Raw genomic sequence first — 17717 nt, forward strand, 5'->3', positions numbered from 1 at the left:
TCCGAGACCTTCCTATCCCTCGCTACTCTCCAGGTGCGCATGCCACGACTGCAGCGGCCGGTGTGCTGCTCCGGTGTCTCGCTTTCAGTCTCAGCCTACACGTTAAAACTGAGTGCAGAAAAAAATCAGCTACGAGGAACCCGAGGGGAGGGGAGCCCTAGAAAGCAAAGGAGCCTTTGTCTTCGTCTAATAGGAGAATCAGGCACGCCGGTGTAGCTCTGTTGCCCAGGCACTTAGGGGCACTTACTACATGCCCAGTCGAAGATCGGCCCTCTGGCTCCGAGTGCCTTTTTCTTGCAACTTTTCGGCTTCCTGCTACCGTCCAATATACTGTACATCAGCGACCTACAACGTACGCTCAATAGGATACAAGGTGCGCGGGGCGGAGGTGTCCTACGGCACAGCACGATACCAGCGGAGCAGTCTTTTCATCGGCTTTGCTGATGTTGTTGCTGTTGGCAGCCGTGATGCAGGTGTTGCTGAAATGATATCACTGCGCCTTCCTGCAGCCTTTTCTGCTGCTGATCCTGCGACTGCTGATCTGGCTGCTGTTGGTTCTGCTCGTTCTGCTGAAGCTGCTGCTGCAGCTGCTTCCCGATTTGTGGCAGCAAGTGGGGGCGAATGCCATTGATGATAGCTGCGAGTTCCTCGTCGGTTAACTGTAAGGGTGTTGGGGTCTGGGGAATCATTTTAGCACCGGTTGGCAGGCAGCAGCCGACAGGGCGAGCAAAAAAGCGGTGAAAGCCGCTTTCGCTCGGGGATTTATCGTGGGAGGGAGGGTCGCACGATCAGAAAGCGTGTTCGCTACGTGTCTGAAAAAACACACGAACGTGAGATGTGTGCGGCAGCTGCTGCAGCACAAAACGGCCTAGCACAACACACGGCTACCACGGCGCGTGTAGGGAGGCCAGCGAAAGCTGGGAAGTTCTGTTCCGATGCGGAAGAGAGCGAGAATAAGGAGGGAAACGCGTGCAGCACTGCAGCAAGCACTCGGAAATTTGCTGTGGCGTCATCCGGGGGGCAGGCGGGTGGGCAGGGGCTGGGGGGAGGAGGGCGGAAGCTGAAGGAGTTGTATTCACGGTTTTTCCTACTTTCTCGAGGAGTCCAAGTTTACATTCTGCAGCAGCGGCCGCAGCAAGTAGAAGAGAAGACATATTTAGGCTCCTCTCTGCGACGCAGAGGGGAGGCAGGCAGCAGGGGCCCACTCTTGGAGGGTACTCGCGGGTCGGCTGCGGCGCTCGTCATCAGGGGCCCCCCCTCGCAAGCGCCCTTTACTTGGGCGAGATATCGAGCACCTTTGCTTGTTTCTTTCCGTGCATGCACGCTCTCTGATCCAGCAGCCGCAGAGACACCTCGCTCGAGCAGCGGGGGCAGAAGCAGCCACAGCGGTCGGCTGCCCTGGAGGGAACTTTTGATCCCTCAAGGCAGCAGCAACAGAAGCGCTGGACATACAGCCCAGTCAAGCCTGCATCTGCTGCGAAACACGCGTCAACAGCAGCGTTGGACGCAGTGGTGCAGCGGCGGAAACTGCAGCAGTGCTTTCGGCATCCCCTCGCGCATGCATCGCCTGCTCACTTTGCTCGATCACCCCTCATGGGACTGTCGCAGAGCAGCGAGCGGCGTGGCAGCCGCCAGGGTTCTTTCTCAGTTAGGCCTGTACGCTGGAAGCTTCCCTTTACGATTTCCCTGCATGCACCTGTCTCTGTGCACCCCTTCCTTGCCGCGACTTCCCTGCGCACCGTGCCGTGCCCGCGTGCAGTGGCTGCGTGTGTACGTACACACCAGCAGGGCGCACCTACCCGATGCACACGGCCCGCAGCTGCGGCTGCAGCTGCAGCTGCTCGGGGTGGCCTCTGCAGCCGGCACAAGTTTCGAGAAAAGGGTGCTGCTTTTGTGTGGGTTGCGAATTCTCAGCAGCAAGTCGTCTCCCTCCCCCAGGGAGGCCTGACAGTACGTGTGGAGGCTTCGGAGCGCCATGCAGAGCTCGCCAGGAGTCTTTTCCCGCTTCCGCGATTGCCACTTCCTACGCAAGAGCAGCCTCTCCAGGAGGTGGCACTGCCCCCCCTACCGTGTCTCGCATGCGTCTTTCTGCGTTTATTCGTAGGGAATTCTACAGGGACCTTCATCGCAAGCACCTCCGCCTCCAGTGCCGCGTCTCTCTGTGCAGAAGACTTTCATCGTTCGTAATCCCATCAACATCGCCAAAACTTCATTGAAGGCCACCCTTGTAAGCCGCTTCATGCTGGATTCGCGCTGTCACCCCTGCCCCTCATCAAAGGATCTCCCCCTCCCCTTCCTCATCCCCCCTTCTCCTCCCCTCCCTTACCCCGTATCCTCCCCTTTCCTCCCCCACATCCGCATTGACGATGGCTTGCCTTGGCGCCTTTCCTCAAGCTGCCCTGCCAGTGCTACCCTTGTGAACGCAAAGTCGTCCGTCTCTCTCTCATAAACTTTCCCTCCTCATTTCCTGACGCCCTCTGGCATAGCCTCACAACCCCCTCTTAAGTCTCTACCCCATGCAGGCCCCCACAATATACATATACATATATATATTATATATATATTATATACATGCACTCCATACGCTTTGCATGTGCTCTCTATGCTCTAATATCTACCCACTGCAATTGCACGCGTGCCGTATATGTGGTAGCACATTTTATGTCCCTGGACTACTAGAAATCTATGGATACATATATATACACATATATATACACATATATATACACATATATATACATATATATTTATATTTATATATATATTTATATATATTTATATATATTCCTATTTGTGTCTGAGCAGCGTCACCTTGTCGGTCCCTAGAAACCTAAAAGTTCTAGGAACTAAAAGTGCACTTCCACATATTCAGCACACATGCATGCACAGGATTGAGCATAAGATGGATAGCATGTGGAGAGCGTAGGGAGTGTACATCGCGACAATGTTTCTACGCATATCCGCCTTTCAGTGCCTGCCCGCCCTGACGACACGATCTTTTGCTGCTGCTGCCTGCTAGCTCAAATATGGAGGATCTTAAAGATCCAGTCTGGAAGTGCATTGATGCCTCAGGTTGATAACAGAGTTTCCGTCTCTTTCCGTTTCGATAGCCTTTCACCTCTTGAAGTTCGCCTCTTCTTTTTCCCAACAGGCCTCGCCAATATCCAAGACGTGTAGGCGTTTCCCTCGCTGTCTACGGTTACGCTGTTTTTCTGCAGATATTCTTGTTGGTGTGGCTGCTAGTTCAGGGTTGAGTTGTTTTCGCTCGCGTGTCTTGCCGCGCCTGGATGTGTATGTGTGTGTTTATGTGTGTGTTTATGCGTGTATTTATGCGTGTGTTTATGCGTGTGTTTATGCGTGTGTTTATGCGTGTATGTGGATGTATATGTGCGTCTGTATCTGCGTATGTGCATGCATGTAATGTATGTGCGCTGTTGCTGCTCCTGCCGACCCTACGTCTCCCCTTCGGCGTAAACGCGTTCGTGTGGCATTGAACTTGTGATCTTTTTCTCTCCAGCAGTGCGCCTCCTTGCCTCTTCGCCTCTCGGCCTAGACGTTTCGGGGTAGGGTTGCAACAGCAGTTTGAGGCAACTCCAGAAGGTCAGCATCTGTGACAGCGACGAATCTGAGGGAGAGCCGTGTTTTTGCGCTGTTGCTCCTGCTGCTGACAGCGAACTACAACCGCTCTAAAATTACATTTCTATGTTGAATGACACTGCTGCTTAGATGACGTCCTTCGTCTGGCTAGCACCATAAAACGGAATTCATGTGTGCCACTGTGTCGAGGGTTTTTCTGCTCTTGCTGCTGGTGCTCTTGTTGCTGCTGGTGCTCTTGTTGCTGCTGCTCTTCTTGCTCTTGCTGGTGCTTTTGCTTTTGTTGCTGCTGCTCTTGTTGCTCTTGTTGCTGCTGCTCTTGTTGCTGGTGCTCTTGTTGCTTTTGCTGGTGCTCTTGTTGCATTGTGTGTGTGTGTGGCGTTTGGCGTTTGTTGCGTACGGGCTGTTCAGAATCTCCGCTGGCTGCAGACTGCCTTGCAGCCCTTCAAGCGAAAAGTAGTTCGCCTAAAGAGGATTCTCCTGACACATGTGACCTGCTTATTCAGCTGGTGAGCGGGTGATGCTGAGTGTTGCTGGCTGGTTGCACGTTCTCGAAGAATGATTTCCGAGCGCTGCTGTATGTCGTCTAGTCCTACAAAAGGCAGCAGGGGGCCTGCCTGCCCTGCTGCTAGTTGCGCCGCTTTTCTCCACGCGATCGTGTTTTTGCAATGCTGCAGCAAGCGCTTACCACCCCTGAGGAGGCGGCTGTCTCGGCTGAACACACGGCCGAGACGGCTGCAGGAGCAGCAGCTCAGGAGGGGGTGCGCCAGCAGCTGACGTTTGCAGCTTTTGTTCCGCAAAATTCCCCCGAGAGGCGCTGCAGCGAGGATAACTGCCCTGGATCTCCTGAACTTAGCTCGCTTGGCTCCGGAACGGCTGCAGCTGCAGCAGCAGCAGCAGCACGGCAAGACTCAGCACCCGCTGTGTGGAGGCTGTGTGTTCTCAAGCAGAAAGTTGAACTTGGATCGCGCTCCTTCGAGGTTCAGGTACTGCTAGCCTGCTGCGTGGCTGCTGCTCCTTGGCGAGGGGCAAAAGCGAAGCTGGGCAAGTAGCAACACGGCAGGCCTCTGCTGCTACTTTTGCAACTTCTCGGCATAAAGTAGCGCTCAAAAATCACCCTTCGCGAACATGCAGGCAGCCAGAAACACTCAGCACCAACTGCTCACTAGCTGAATAAACAGATCCCGCCTATCCGCAAAATCCACTTTCTTATGCGCGGATTGCCTTTCGCTCTGAGATAGGGTGCTGGCTGCGCGGTGTGTGTGTCTGTGTGTGTGTGTGTCTGTGTCTGTGTGTCTATGTCTGTGTGTCTCTGTGTGTGTCTGTGTGTGTCTTCGTGTGTGTGTCTCTCTCTCTCTGTGTGTCTATGTGTCTCTGTGTGTGTCTCTCTCTCTCTGTGTGTGTGTGTGTGTCTGTGTCTGTGTCTGTGTGTATGTGTAATATATCGGCCGCCTCGCTAGTCAGTAGATGCTCAACACGCTGCAGCCTCAACAGCCACGCAATGCGCATGCATGTGTGCTTTTGCGGCTGTTGCTAGCGTTACGGGTGCTGCTGTAAACGTATGGCCTAATAGACACCCTGGTGATCTGTGGCTGGTGTTTTCAGGAGATCTTTGGCATTGACGGAGGTTCGGGAGTTTGTAGGAGGCCTGAGAGCAGCTCTACTGACTTCAACGTCAAGAGCGACGCAGGGGTATCTGCAGCAGACGCTGCAAACCCACACTGCAGCTCCAGCGATGATCACCTCTCCGGGAGGTGAGTCTCAACACTCTCTCTCTCTGCTTTTTTTCTCTCTCTTTCTCTCTCTGTGTTTCTCTCTCTTTTTCTGTGTGTGTTTCTCTCTCTCTCTCTGTGTGTTTCTCTCTCTCTCTGTGTTTCTCTCTCTTTCTCTGTGTGTGTTTCTCTCTCTTTCTCTGTGTGTGTTTCTCTCTCTCTCTCTGTGTTTCTCTCTTTCTCTGTGTTTCTCTCTCTCTCTCTGTGTTTCTCTCTCTTTCTATGTGTGTGTTTCTCTCTCTCTCTCTCTGTGTTTCTCTCTCTTTTTCTGTGTGTGTTTCTCTCTCTCTCTCTCTGTGTTTCTCTCTCTTTTTCTGTGTGTGTTTCTCTCTCTCTCTCTGTGTGTGTGTGTTTCTCTCTCTCTCTCTGTGTTTCTCTCTCTCTCTCTCTCTGTGTTTCTCTCTCTCTCTCTGTGTTTCTCTCTCTCTCTCTGTGTTTCTCTGTTTCTCTCTGTGTTTCTCTCTTTCTCTCTGTGTTTCTCTCTCTCTCTCTGTGTTTCTCTCTTTCTCTCTGTGTTTCTCTCTCTCTCTCTGTGTTTCTCTCTTTCTCTCTGTGTTTCTCTCTCTCTCTCTCTCTGTGTTTCTCTCTCTTTCTATGTGTGTGTTTCTCTCTCTCTCTCTCTGTGTTTCTCTCTCTCTCTCTGTGTTTCTCTCTCTCTCTCTGTGTTTCTCTCTCTGTGTTTCTCTCTTTCGCGCAAGCGCGTGTGCCTTTGTTGGGGACGTGGATTTAGCTGTATGTGCAGCAGCTGTGCAGCTCCTCAGCCTTCTGCTTCTGCCGCATCCTTTTCTTTTGGAAGCGCATGATACTGCTCACAGAACCTGGAGAGTGTTTGCTGTTTGTCGGCTTGCGCGCGCTGCAGGGAATGTGTGATCTGCCTCGCCGAAGAACGCACCACTGCGGTGCTGCCCTGCCGTCACATGTGTCTCTGCAGCGGAGTAAGTCTGCCTGCTGTGTGTAAAGAACAGTATATACTCCGTCTAAAAGCACATACGTGGCAATCTGGTACGGCCTCTGCGTGTGGTGGCATGCATGCGTCGCTTGCAGTGTGCAGGCATCATGCGGCTGCAAACCAACAGATGCCCTATTTGCAGGCAAGGTAAGCCTTGCCCGCAAGTAAAACAGCGTATGTAGCGGTAGAATCAGCTCACGCGTTGCTGCGGCTGGTCTTAAGAGGCTGATTTAAAAATACATTTGCTGGTGGTGCATGCACAAGGCCTGCACTTTCGCCGCGATACAGCGATTTCTAGAGGCTTGCTGTGTGTCGCTCTGTCGGCTGTGCGTCGATGATTTACGTCTGAATCGTTTTTAGTCCGCCTTTTCACGCACGCACAGGGAATCTATTCTTTCAAGAGGGATCGTGTGTTTATGTGTAGATAGATGATTTGATCTGTCCATGCATATGCATATATCATCTTGCATTTGCATGCGTGTGTAGACGTATGCATGTAGACACATAGGTCTGCATAAATTAGATGTACATGTACGTATACATATATGTGTATATCTGTACACCTACATATATCTGTACTTTTGTATTCACATTTTTTGGCCTTGCATATATTTTTCTACTCCGAACATAAGATGTGCTCCTATCTGGAGCACACATCCAGCCAGCGTCAAGGCAGCGCATCTTTGTAACCGGAACGGCCTTTTGGGGAGGTCTTCTGTGAGGCTCTCTTAAACGCAATGGCGTTCTTTATTTTTCCTTGCTCTCAGTGCCTCTTTGATGTGTGATAAGCCACAAGCGCACTTGCTTGTTTGCCGCCATGCCTGCCGTATACGGCAGAGCTAAATGCCCTTGCACTGCCTTTTACGCGTATTTTATGCATTGCTGATCTGCGTGCTAGCACCTCAAAGAGGAGCTGTCCATATTATCGCTCTGTAGAGCAGTGCCTACATTCATACACACAGCCTGTCTCTCTGTCTCTCTCTGTGGGTGCCTTTCCTTGGTGGACTGTCTCTCGCCTCCTCCATCAGCTTCTCGTTGAGTTCGCCCTTTCGTCACAGCGTTTGATGATTTTGCGCTGGAAGCCAGTTGCCTGTGTCAAGCCGCATGGGAAGGAGGGGAGATGGAGGCGTCTGCATGCAAGGCAGAAACAGACGATTTCACGGCTTGCTTTACCGTCAAAGTTTCCTCTCTAGCAGCTCTGCTGCGCTGTGCCGTGTCTGCCGCAGTCGTGCACTCTCTTCTGCAGATTTCTGTGGGGAATGAAGAGGCGCCGTCTTCTTCGTAATAACCACTCTTCCAAAGCTCGCATATTGGATGTCAGCAGCGATCAGCACGAATTATTTACACCGCGGCACTTCGTGTTGCCGGCGCGTTGCAACAACGCTTCGGGCAAAGAAGGGAGAGGGGGGCAGCTGCGCACACCTCTTTCAGCACAGTCTTGCTGCTTTTGTTTGCTCTTAATTTGATGCACTCCACTTCCCTCCTCCTTATTCCTCTCTCTCTCTATCTCTCTCTCGCTTTCTCTCTCACACTCACTGTCTCTCTAGATATATATGTGCATGCACCGCTCTGTTCAAACAGCGCCCGTAGGAAAACTCCTGCCAGAGCATTTCCTTTCTTCTGCAAAATACACGACTGCAGCTACATCGCGACAGCTTCGGCAGTCCGCGTGGAAGCCGCCTTCATCTTTTTTGTGCCTTACGCGTATGCGCACAACATAATGTTTTTAGGAAAAAGTAGCCGCTGTGCACCGATTTGGCCACAGATGCCTACGCCTTCTTCATGCCCCTCTTGTGCTGTTACGATAAAAGCGATCTGACACGCTTTTCTTCCTGAAAGCAACATGCTCTCCCCTCTTCCCTCCCCCGTTTCCAAACGCGGCTAGCAGGCAGGATACGACTCCTGCTGGCTGCTGCACCGTTGGGGAGGTCGTCATTTTGTTTCCAGATAGCAGTCCTTTAGGGGTGTCTTCTCCGCCGTCTCACTGCCCGCTGCTGCTATCACGAAAGTTATCAGCCTGCTCCTAAGCGAGCGATTTTCTACGCACTCACACCGGTGGCAGCTCTAGCAGCACGCACAAACACACGCGCCTATTGCAACTCTACACGCGCGATCTATACAGCAAGCGCTTCTCTGCTACCAATTTTTTGAACTCGCTTCGCATCTGAAGAGATTGATACAGCCCTTCGGCACTCCAAGCAGAGCTCGTTATTGTACTGCACTCAGTGCCAAGAGGGCCATGGCTGTTGCAGCGCTGCAACAGCGTCGCCTCGCGTGCGTTTCGCGCAGCAGGAGCAGCACAGCGTTGCTGCATACAAACGGAATGCGACTCACTGCCGCGGCTAAGGTTGCCGCATCGGCAAAAAGGAAGAGAGACAGGAACAAAGCAGACAGGCGACCGTGTGCAGCAACCCATATGTGCAACAGCAGAGTAGAGTACTTCGCCACAGCCAAAGGCGGTTCTTGCCCTTGCACGAGATTAGACGGGCAAAACGACGCAAGTGGTACCACTTCCGAGCTAGCGCTGCTGCCGCTGTCTTGAGGAGGAGGTAGATAGATATTTCACCCGCACAGAATTCTACAAGCCCAAGTCGGCGGCAGCTTTCTGCGGTGATGCCTCCGGCTGGGTGCCCTGCTGCTCTGAGCGCAGGAGCTGCTGCTGTTGCTGCTGCTGCTGCTGCTGCTCCTGCTGCATTGCTGTTGTTGGACTCAGCATATTTCTGTCGCAACGCCGCATGCCGTTCAATGCAACGTGTAGCAGTCGTGCCTGGCCCTTATTTGTGCTGCTGCAATACACACGGCTGCCCTTGCTGCCGCTGGAAAAGTGATTGATGCCGCTTCTGCTGCTGCTACCCCCGCAGTCGCCATGGCTGTTGCTGTACGGACTGCTACAGCTCCATCTGCTGCTTTCTTCGCTTGTTGCACTCAGAGGATGGCGCTCTAAGGGGCTTCCTGCCACTGGTGTCGTTCTGGCAGCTGCTGCTGCTCCACCTTCATCCTGAAGTGCTGCAGACGCGAAGGGAGAAGCAGGAGGACTGCCTCTTCTCCCCGTGCAGCTGCTCAGAGTCGCGGGAGTAAAGCTGCTGTCTCTACTGCTCACGCTTCCACGGTTGTCTCGTCTCAAGGCTCTCCTCCTCCCAGAGGTCGTTGCTGCTGCTCCCGCGGAGAGACTTGATCTTGCGCCTCCGATACTCGAGGCAACGGTAGGAGTCGATGCCCCCGTCATAGTAGGAGACACTGGAGGCGAGGTCAGTGCTGCTGTTTCTGCTATTTCTGCTATTTCTCCTGTTTCTGCTGCTGCTCGGGGAGAAGCCGCAAAGCGATTTACCATACGCCACTGAACCTGCTCGACAAGCCAGTGCCGCTGTTGCAGCCGCACCTTGTCTCGCGCGCTGCTCCCGGTAAGGTCTGGCGAGGCAGCAGCCCCAGCTCGCCTCCGAGCAGCTGCTGCCTCGCGAACCTCTTCATTGGTGATAAGGGCAGGTGCGGCTGGTGCAGATGCAGCAACTGACGACAAAGGGGTGCTGTTGCTGTCGCTGCACTGGCCTCCTGAAGCAGCTGCTGACGCTGTTGTAGGTGCCTGCTCACCTGCAGGGGAAGCTGCCGCTGCTGCTGGACCCTGCAGCAACTCCTGCCGCTGCCTCCGCAAAGCTCCCGGTACATACAGCTGCTTTTCTGCCCTTTGTTTGAGGGGTATCCTGTCGCGCAACTGTCGACGGCGAACTCCCGCGACAGAAGCGTCCTCTTCCCCTGGAGCTGTTGGAGTAGTGGCTGTTGGAGTAGTGGCTGTTGGAGTAGTGGCTGTTGGAGTAGTGGCTGTTGGAGTAGTGGCTGTTGGAGTAGTGGCTCTTGGAGTAGAGGCTGCTGCTATCGCTGCTGCTGCTGTCGCTACCGATGGAGAGACAGGCAGAGGATCTGCTGAAGCTGCTAATTCACTTGAGGCATGCAAGGCTGACGCTGTGTCTTTACGGTTGCTGTTGCGACCATCTGATGCCCGCAAATCACAACCCCCCAATACTGCGCTGCTCCTCGCGCTGCTGCCGCTTGTACTGCCAGTGTTGCTGTTTTTGCTGCTATGCAACGGTCCCATGCTTGTCGACGTGCACGCGACAGCGGCAGCTACCGGCTGCTCTGTCTGCTGAGGAGAGGAGCAATGAAAGTAATCATCAACACTCTCCTCCACACTGTCGCACCATCGCGTTGTCGCTGGCTCAATAGCAGCTGGCGCATGCGGTGATTGCTGCTGCTGTTGTGACTGCTGCTGCTGTTGTGACTGCTGCTGCTGCTGTGACTGCTGCTGCTGCTGTGACTGCTGCTGCTGCTGTGACTGCTGCTGCTGCTGTGACTGCTGCTGCTGCTGTTGTGACTGCTGCTGCTGCTGTGAGGCACAGGGAGACAAACACCTGCTACTGGAGGTGCTGTGCCTACTGCTGCTGCAAGCCGAACGATTGCTACGACCTTCTGCGGCTGGCTGCTCCCTTTCCAGGAAGTCTTCTTCCTGCAGCAGCAGCACGTGTTGTTGCTTTTGCTGCTGCTGCTGCAGATCCGGAGTCACCGGAAGAGTCTCCATGCAAGACGCTACAACATGAGGCTTGCCACTACCACGGCTAGCAGACTCCACTGCATCTTCTCCACCAGAGCTGCTGTCGCTGTTGTTATTTTCTGCCGCCCAAGATCGCAACGGGAGGTACTGCTGTTGCTGCTGCTGCTGTTGCTGCTGCTGTTGCTGCTGCTGTTGCTGCTGCTGTGATTGCTCATTTTGAACTGTAGTAGCATGCAAATGCTGTACCTCTTGGCAGTGTCCAGTAATCCTGTGCTGCTCTTCCTGCTGTTGCTGCAGTTGTTGCTGCGTTCGGGTGTACAGGAGAAGTTGCTGCGGGCATCGTTGTTGCTGCTGCACGAGGATGTGCTGCTGCTGGGGTTGTTGCTGCTGCTGTTGCTGCTGTTGCAGCTGCTGCTGCTGTCCGACAAGGCGCTGCTGCATCTGCAGCAGCTGCTGCTGCATCTGCTGCACCTGCTGCAAGAAAGGGGGCACCAGTAGCTGTTGCGGCGTGAGCGACGAGAGTTGCTGTTGGGCAGCCAAGGAGGAGAGAATAGACAGCATGCCTTGCGGGGTGCCTGCAGCTCGAGACAGGTCTGACACTTGCAGCCTTGCTGCTGCTGCTGCGGCTTGCTGCTGCGCAAGGAGCTGTTGCTGCTGCGCAGCGAGGTGTTGCTGCTGCAGCAGCACGCCCATGCAGCTGGCTCCCTGTGCTGCAGTTGTTGCAGCGGCGAACTTGGCCTCACACCGCTCATCTGCAGCTGTCAGTGCAGCAACTGCAGCAAGGGCCTTCTGCCTTTCTTCTGCAGTCAAAAGTGGCTTGTGGCGTGCTGCCTCGAGCGCGACAGCAGCGAGCGCAGCCGCCGCAGGATCCGTTGGCGTCGGGGGGGGAGGCGAGGGGCAGCTGCTGCAGCAGCAGCAGCTGCACGCCGTCTCGAGAACCAGTCTTTCTAGCCGCAGCACGAGTTCGCCTGCGGCGGCAATGCCGTTGGAGGAACAGTATCGGCAGCGCCTCACCACGGGCTGTATGGACAGCCTCGGCTGTACGTGCTGCTGCAGCAGCTGATGATACTGAGGCTGCTGAAGCAACTGCTGCGCCCGCACGTGCCACCAGGGGGCAGTGGCGGCGATCCGAGAGAGCGTCCTCACGCGTGAAACCTCCGCAGAAGGCAGCAAAAAGGGGCCCCCGTTCGCGCTGTCTCTCCGCCAGTCTGCAGCGAGCGTGGGGGGGAGAAGGGGGAGCAGCGGTTCCAGACACTGCTGCTGCATGTGCTGGAGATGCTGCAGCTGCTGCCGTCTAGGTCTTAAAACGGCAAGTCTCGTCACGAAGTTGCAAGGGCAGAACAAGACATTGGCAGTTTCACGCAATGCCACCGGCAGAAGCAAAGCAGCACCCCGCGGCATGCAGTCGAACAGCTGCGTACAGTTATCGTCCGCTGCAGCTGCCGCTGCTGCCGAGCACCTGCTGCTCGTCAATTCTGCATCCTGCTCCTGCAGCAGCGCTGCCAGATGCCTATGCGCTGGACAGCTGCACTGGCACTGCTGCTGCTGCTGCTGCGAGTTCGCATCCTCCTTGATTTCTAATGCAACCAGAGACACGTCTTCCTCCGCGACGTCTCGGCTACTGCCGTTGCTGCTGTTGCTGCTGTTGCTGCTGTTGCTGCTGTTGCTGCTGTTGCTCCTACTGCACGTGCAAGGGTGCTTCAAAGCCCCATACACGGAAGTGAGAGGCAGCAACAGAAAGAGATCCGCATGCACAGTCGTCCGCACATCTCTGCGAGAGAGAAACTCTGTAGACCACCAACCGCCCTCCTGGCAGCAGCGATGCGAACGCAGCAACAACAAGTGACCCTCAATGGCAGCAACTAGCCAACTGCTTCCCTCTTTGCCAGTTGGAATTACATATTCCAGCTCCAGGGGTAGCCCACCGCTGCCTGAGGCAACTCCTGCTGCTGCTGCTCCTGCTGCTGCTACTGCGTCCAGAGAGCACGGCAGCCTGCTGCAGCTAGACTCCCGCAGCGATCCTCCAGTTCTTCCCGCACCAGTGTACTGCTGTGCATCGCGGTGAGACGGCAGTGCTGCTGCCGAGGCTAAAGGCGAAAAGGGCCCGCTCTCGTGCTGCTGCTGCTGCTGCTGCTGCTGCTGCTGCTGGAAGGGGGGGGGAGGCTGCGGGGGTTGTTGCAAGACGGGCAGCAGATAGCGATCATCGGTGATCTCCTCGAAAATAGCGGCAACTCCCAGGAGCAGATCCCTGCGGATGCTTTGAAGTTCGTGCTGCAGCTCGTTAGGCGCCATCGGAAGAGCAGGCAGTTTGCTGGCAGCTGCGGAGGCAGCTGCTGCAGCGGCGGCGGAAGCAGCAGCTGCGGCAGCAGCAGCAGCAGCTGCTGCTGCTCCGGGAACTTGAGACAACGGCCCCACAGCAGAGCTGCTGCCTCGACCGCGTTTCTCCTGCAGCAGCTGCAGCTGCTGCTGCAGCCGCAGCTGCAGCTGCTGGTTCAAGCACTGCGACTGAAGCAGCTGCTGCAGCAACGAAAACCTAAAGAGAGCCTTGATATACGTGTCGAGCAGGAAGTGACCCCTACACAACTCATACCTGTAGACAAGCCACGTTCCACTGCTCACGCGTGCTGCCATATCGATGGTGGGGTCGCCTCCCGCAATGCCAGCAGCGGCAGCAGCAGCAGCTGCCGCGGCTGCTGGGGATACACCTGGCGGGCAGCCGTATGCCTGCAGAGCGGCAGCCACTGGAGGGGGAGGAGTGCTTCCTACGGTTCCTGCGCCAACTCCAGCCACCCCTCCGACGGCAGGTGTGTGCGGCAGTGCTGAGGAGGTGTCTGCGGTCGATGCGATGAGCAGCTGCTGCAAGGCTGCCGTGGCAGCTCCCCCGCCCACGGGTGCCTGCTGCTGCTGCTGCTGTCTTTGGAGAAACGCCTTCGCCGTCTCTACAGCTGCGGCTGCCCCTGGACCTGCTGCTGCAGGCACTGCTGCTGCTGAGACGACGGAGCCGCCGTTTGGCGGAAAGGCTGCTGCTCTCGGAGAATCGAAGACGGAGAGAAGCAGCTCCCAGACACCCCCATGGCCGTATGCCGAGAGAATCTTAGTCGCCGTTTCCTCGACGTTCTTAGGAGCACCCGAGACGAGTTGCTGATGCAGCACGGCTGCAGCCGTAGCAGCCGCTGCTGCTGCGGAGTGCGGCGCTCCCGTTGGAGACGGTTCTAGAGCAGACAAACTCGCAGCAGCAGCGGCTGCTGCCGAGGGGTTGGCAACAATGAAAAGCGTCTGACTCAGCCCTCGACGAGATCTCAGAGAGCTGAAAAACTGCACCAAAGAGAGCAGCAGCGGATGAAGCGCAGCGAGGGCTGTCTCGGGTATGCCTAGAAGCTGAGTCAGCAGCGTCTTTGGCCCTTGTGCAGCGGCTACAGTGGCTGCAGTTGGTGCTGCTGTTGGTGCTGTTGGTGCTGTTGCTGCTGCTGTTGTTGCTGTTGGTGCTGCAAGGACCCCCAGTCTTTGTGCCCTTCCCTCTTGCACTCCTTCCACAGGCTGCGGCTGCTGCCGCATCTGCTCTTCGTGCTGCAATGCGAGCTGCTCGTGCTGCTGCTGATGATTTTTATGCTGATGAGGAGGAGGACTGTGGTTATTCTGAGGATAGGGATGATCGGGGAAACCTAGCGGCTCGTCTTGATTCGGCGAAGGCTGCTGCTGCTGGTAGTAGTAGTACTGTTGGTACTGTTGATGCTTTTGTTGTTCTTGTTGTTGCTGCTTGAGTTGCTCTTGTTGCTCCAAGGCACCTGCACAAGAACTGCTGCTGCTGCTGCTGCCGCTGTCTGCGTCTGCTGCCGAACGGAGAGCGCCTGGTGAAGCGTCTGCCAAGGCAGACGCGTCATCACGGATCTCCGCATGAACCCTGTGGTGATTGGGGTGATGCGTGTTGCAGAGAAACGCAACGAGTATCATCCACACGATGGAGGGAAGGCCACCTTCCTTCATTGTGGGCAAACGGCGATTGCGTGCCCATACTTTGAGGAGGCGCATGAGAGGTCGCAGGTGGGGTTGTTGTTGCAGCAGCCATCCGAAGAACTCACTGTGCCACACGCTGTTGCTGGTGTTGACTGAAACGTCGCAGACAACAGAGGCGCCCGGAGTTCGCAGCGTAAGGATTGGTACGCGAGCACTTTCCACCAGCTGAACGCGCGCCAACAGCAACGGCCACTCGCTTCGCTGAGGCTGTTGACGACCTTCTGCTGCAGCAGCTGCTGCAGCGGCGAGCAGCTGCTTCTGCACTTCCTCTATGGTGCTCCTGAGGTGCTGCAGAACGCCCACAGCGTCTGCGCAGTACCCCCGAGTCAGAAGCACGACGTCCAGATCGCTCCCAGCCGCGTCGACATCGTACGCTGTACTACCGGCCAGATGCAGAGACACTTCCCGTCCGAGCACGTGCGACACAAAATGCGCAAGGGTGTTGTACAGGATCCTCTTCTCCTCGCGGGAAGCTGCCGACGGCGTCACTTGCTGCAACAACTGCTGCAAAAGATGCTCAGAGAGCAACAACAGACGGCTTATGTGCGCGCTGCTACAGGGCAAAGCGCTGCCAGCCGCTGCTGCCGCCGCCGTCGCAGCAGATGGCAAAACTCCCACACGCTGTTCTTCTTGCTGCTGAGGATGCTGCTGCTGCTGCGGATGCTGCTGCTGCTGAGGATGCGGATGATGCTGCGAATACTGCTGCTGAGAATGCTGCTGCTGACCGAGTGCTGCACCCGTCGAATCCGCCGAATGCGTATCCGATCGATGCTGCAAAGGCGAGACTATTGGCGGTATACTGCTGCTTCTGTTGCTGTTACTGCTCATGTTACTGCTGCCAGAGGAGCGACTCTGCTGCTCCTGCTGCACGTGATGCTGCAGCACAAATTGATGCTGCTGCGGCAGCGGCTGCTGTAAATCAAAGTGCGCCAAAGGCTTCAGGTGCATGTGACGATGGAGGTGCTGCAGCTGCAAGGCTTGCTGCTGCTGCTGCAGTGTCGACTCAGCTTCTGCGGGCATGAGACAACTCCTCGCTGCTGCTGAGCGGCAAGCTGCAGCAGCTGTTGCGTCAGATGCAGCAGGCAATGCAAATTGCTGCTGTCGAACCTTAACCCCTGAGCCATGTGCCCGCTGCTGAGAATAAAGCTGCTGCTCTGAAGATATGTCACTGCACCTGCTGCTTGCAGCGCTATTACGGCGAATACGCGGATGCTGCTGCTGCTGCTGCTGCTGCTGCTGCTGGCGAGGATGCTGTTGCTGCTGCTGCTGCTGATGCTGAGGATGCTGTACTCGATAGTCTTGCCACCGCTGATTTCGACTGTTTTGCTGCTGCTGCTGCATCTGCTGCCGCTCAGCAAGAGAAGACAATAGGATGGCTCGCAGCTGCTGCTGTGTGGTGCTGATGCGGGATGTCTTCTGAAGTTGCTCCTCTTGCTGATGCTGCTCCTGTTTCTGCTCTTGTTGCTTCTGCTGCTGCTCTTGTCGCTTCTGCTGTTTCTGCTGCTCCTGCTGCTCATGTGGCATCGCCATGGAGGAACCCTCTACAGACACGCATGCCAGGCTGCCCCTCCCTGCGCTGCATTCTCGACAGCTCGCAGACGCCGAAACTCCACTGCGTGCTTTTGAGTCTGCTCGCAAGCGCTGAATTTCCACTGTACAGACTGCTTCTGATGCAGCCTGCTGGGCAGCGGAGGAGGGTGCATGAGCTCTTGTTGAGCGCTGCTTGCATACAGCAGCCTCTGCGATCGCCGCCTCCGGAGGCTGCGCATCTAACGGGGAGTTGCAAGGGTGGCTATTTCCGCCGCTGCTACTCGCTCGGCGTCTTCCAATGTATGCATTATTCTTGACGCTGCTGCTGCTGCTGCATCGCTGACCGCTGCAACCAGGGGAAAGCAACAGCGGTGCGGCATGAGGGGCATACTCCTTTGCAGGTGGTCTGGCTGCTGCTGTACGTACAGCTACGCCGGAGTGCGCCTCGTAATTCACTCCCGAAGGAGAAGAGAACTCTTCTGCAAAAGGAAGCTCTGCAGCAGCAGCAGCAGCAGCGGCAGCAGCAGCGTGAATTGCAACAGGCGGTTCAACGTCAGAACGCTTTGCTGATGCGGAGCACCTGCATCGCCGTGTCTCTTCCATTGGTGCACGCGGATATGACGTGAGTTTATCTTTGAGAGCGCAGTCCGCATTCGCTGTCACTGCTGTAGCTGCTGCTGTAGCTGTAGCTGTAGCTGTAGCTGCTCCTGAAGCTGTAGCTGCTGTAGCTGCTGGGGAAGGACTATTATCTTGGGGTGCTTTTCGAAGTGGCATTACGACTGCTGCAGCTGTTGCAGCAGCAGCAGCTGGCAGTTGAGTGAGCCCGTGTGGTTCGTGCAGCGCCGGCTGCAGCAGCAACAGGTGCTGCTGCAAAGATTCCTCATCCGCTAGCAAAGACGCTTCACTTTCTCTCGCGTTTGCCCCTGCAGATGCTCGTGTGGAGGCGAGTGCTGCTTTTTCAACGAAAGAGTCACACGGGGGTGAAGGAGCTGCATGCATTGCCGGCTTCTGCGCCTGAATGCAGCTGCAGCCACCCCTGCAGCTGACGCTGCAGCTGCTACTGAACGGCAGTGCCCTCTGCGGATGCAGGGAGGGAGAGTGCTGCTCTCACTGTTGCAGCAGCAGCTGCTGCTGCTGCAACAGCAAAAAGTGGGTAGTAGGCACGCTGCAGGGGGAGCGAGGGAAAAGCGGTATGCTCTGAAGCAGTGGCTGCTGCTCCTACCGAAGCAACGGTTGCTGGCGAAAGCCACTGCGGGGGGCTTCCCCGCGGGCAGTCGTTGGTATCTCTGCTGGGAATAACGCATGCGATCGCTGG

General features: G+C 55.9%; 2 protein-coding genes across 2 annotated transcripts; one reads left to right on the forward strand and one right to left on the reverse strand.

Annotated features, from left to right (window-relative positions):
- Positions 1-630: 630 nt before the first annotated feature.
- Positions 631-5352, forward strand: LOC113147433. Its single transcript, XM_026338041.1, has 9 exons — positions 631-737; positions 793-1080; positions 1425-1441; positions 2148-2227; positions 3073-3173; positions 3521-3600; positions 4006-4103; positions 4272-4580; positions 5200-5352. Exons 1-9 carry the CDS (start codon positions 631-633, stop codon positions 5350-5352), a joined length of 1233 nt encoding a protein of 410 aa, XP_026193826.1.
- Positions 5353-7410: 2058 nt separating this feature from the next.
- LOC113147434 (ice-structuring glycoprotein-like) lies at positions 7411-17401 on the reverse strand. The gene is made up of 10 exons (XM_026338042.1): positions 17126-17401; positions 16322-16996; positions 15491-15551; positions 13943-14052; positions 13438-13768; positions 13171-13254; positions 12898-13000; positions 12758-12860; positions 12005-12152; positions 7411-7589 (listed from the first exon to the last, which is right to left on the reverse strand). The coding sequence occupies exons 1-10, from the start codon at positions 17399-17401 to the stop codon at positions 7411-7413; spliced, it is 2070 nt and encodes a 689-aa protein (XP_026193827.1).
- Positions 17402-17717: the final 316 nt, after the last annotated feature.

Source organism: Cyclospora cayetanensis, unplaced genomic scaffold (genome assembly GCF_002999335.1).
Source record: "Cyclospora cayetanensis isolate NF1_C8 unplaced genomic scaffold, CcayRef3 CcayRef3_contig_221, whole genome shotgun sequence".
NCBI lineage: Eukaryota > Apicomplexa > Conoidasida > Eucoccidiorida > Eimeriidae > Cyclospora > Cyclospora cayetanensis.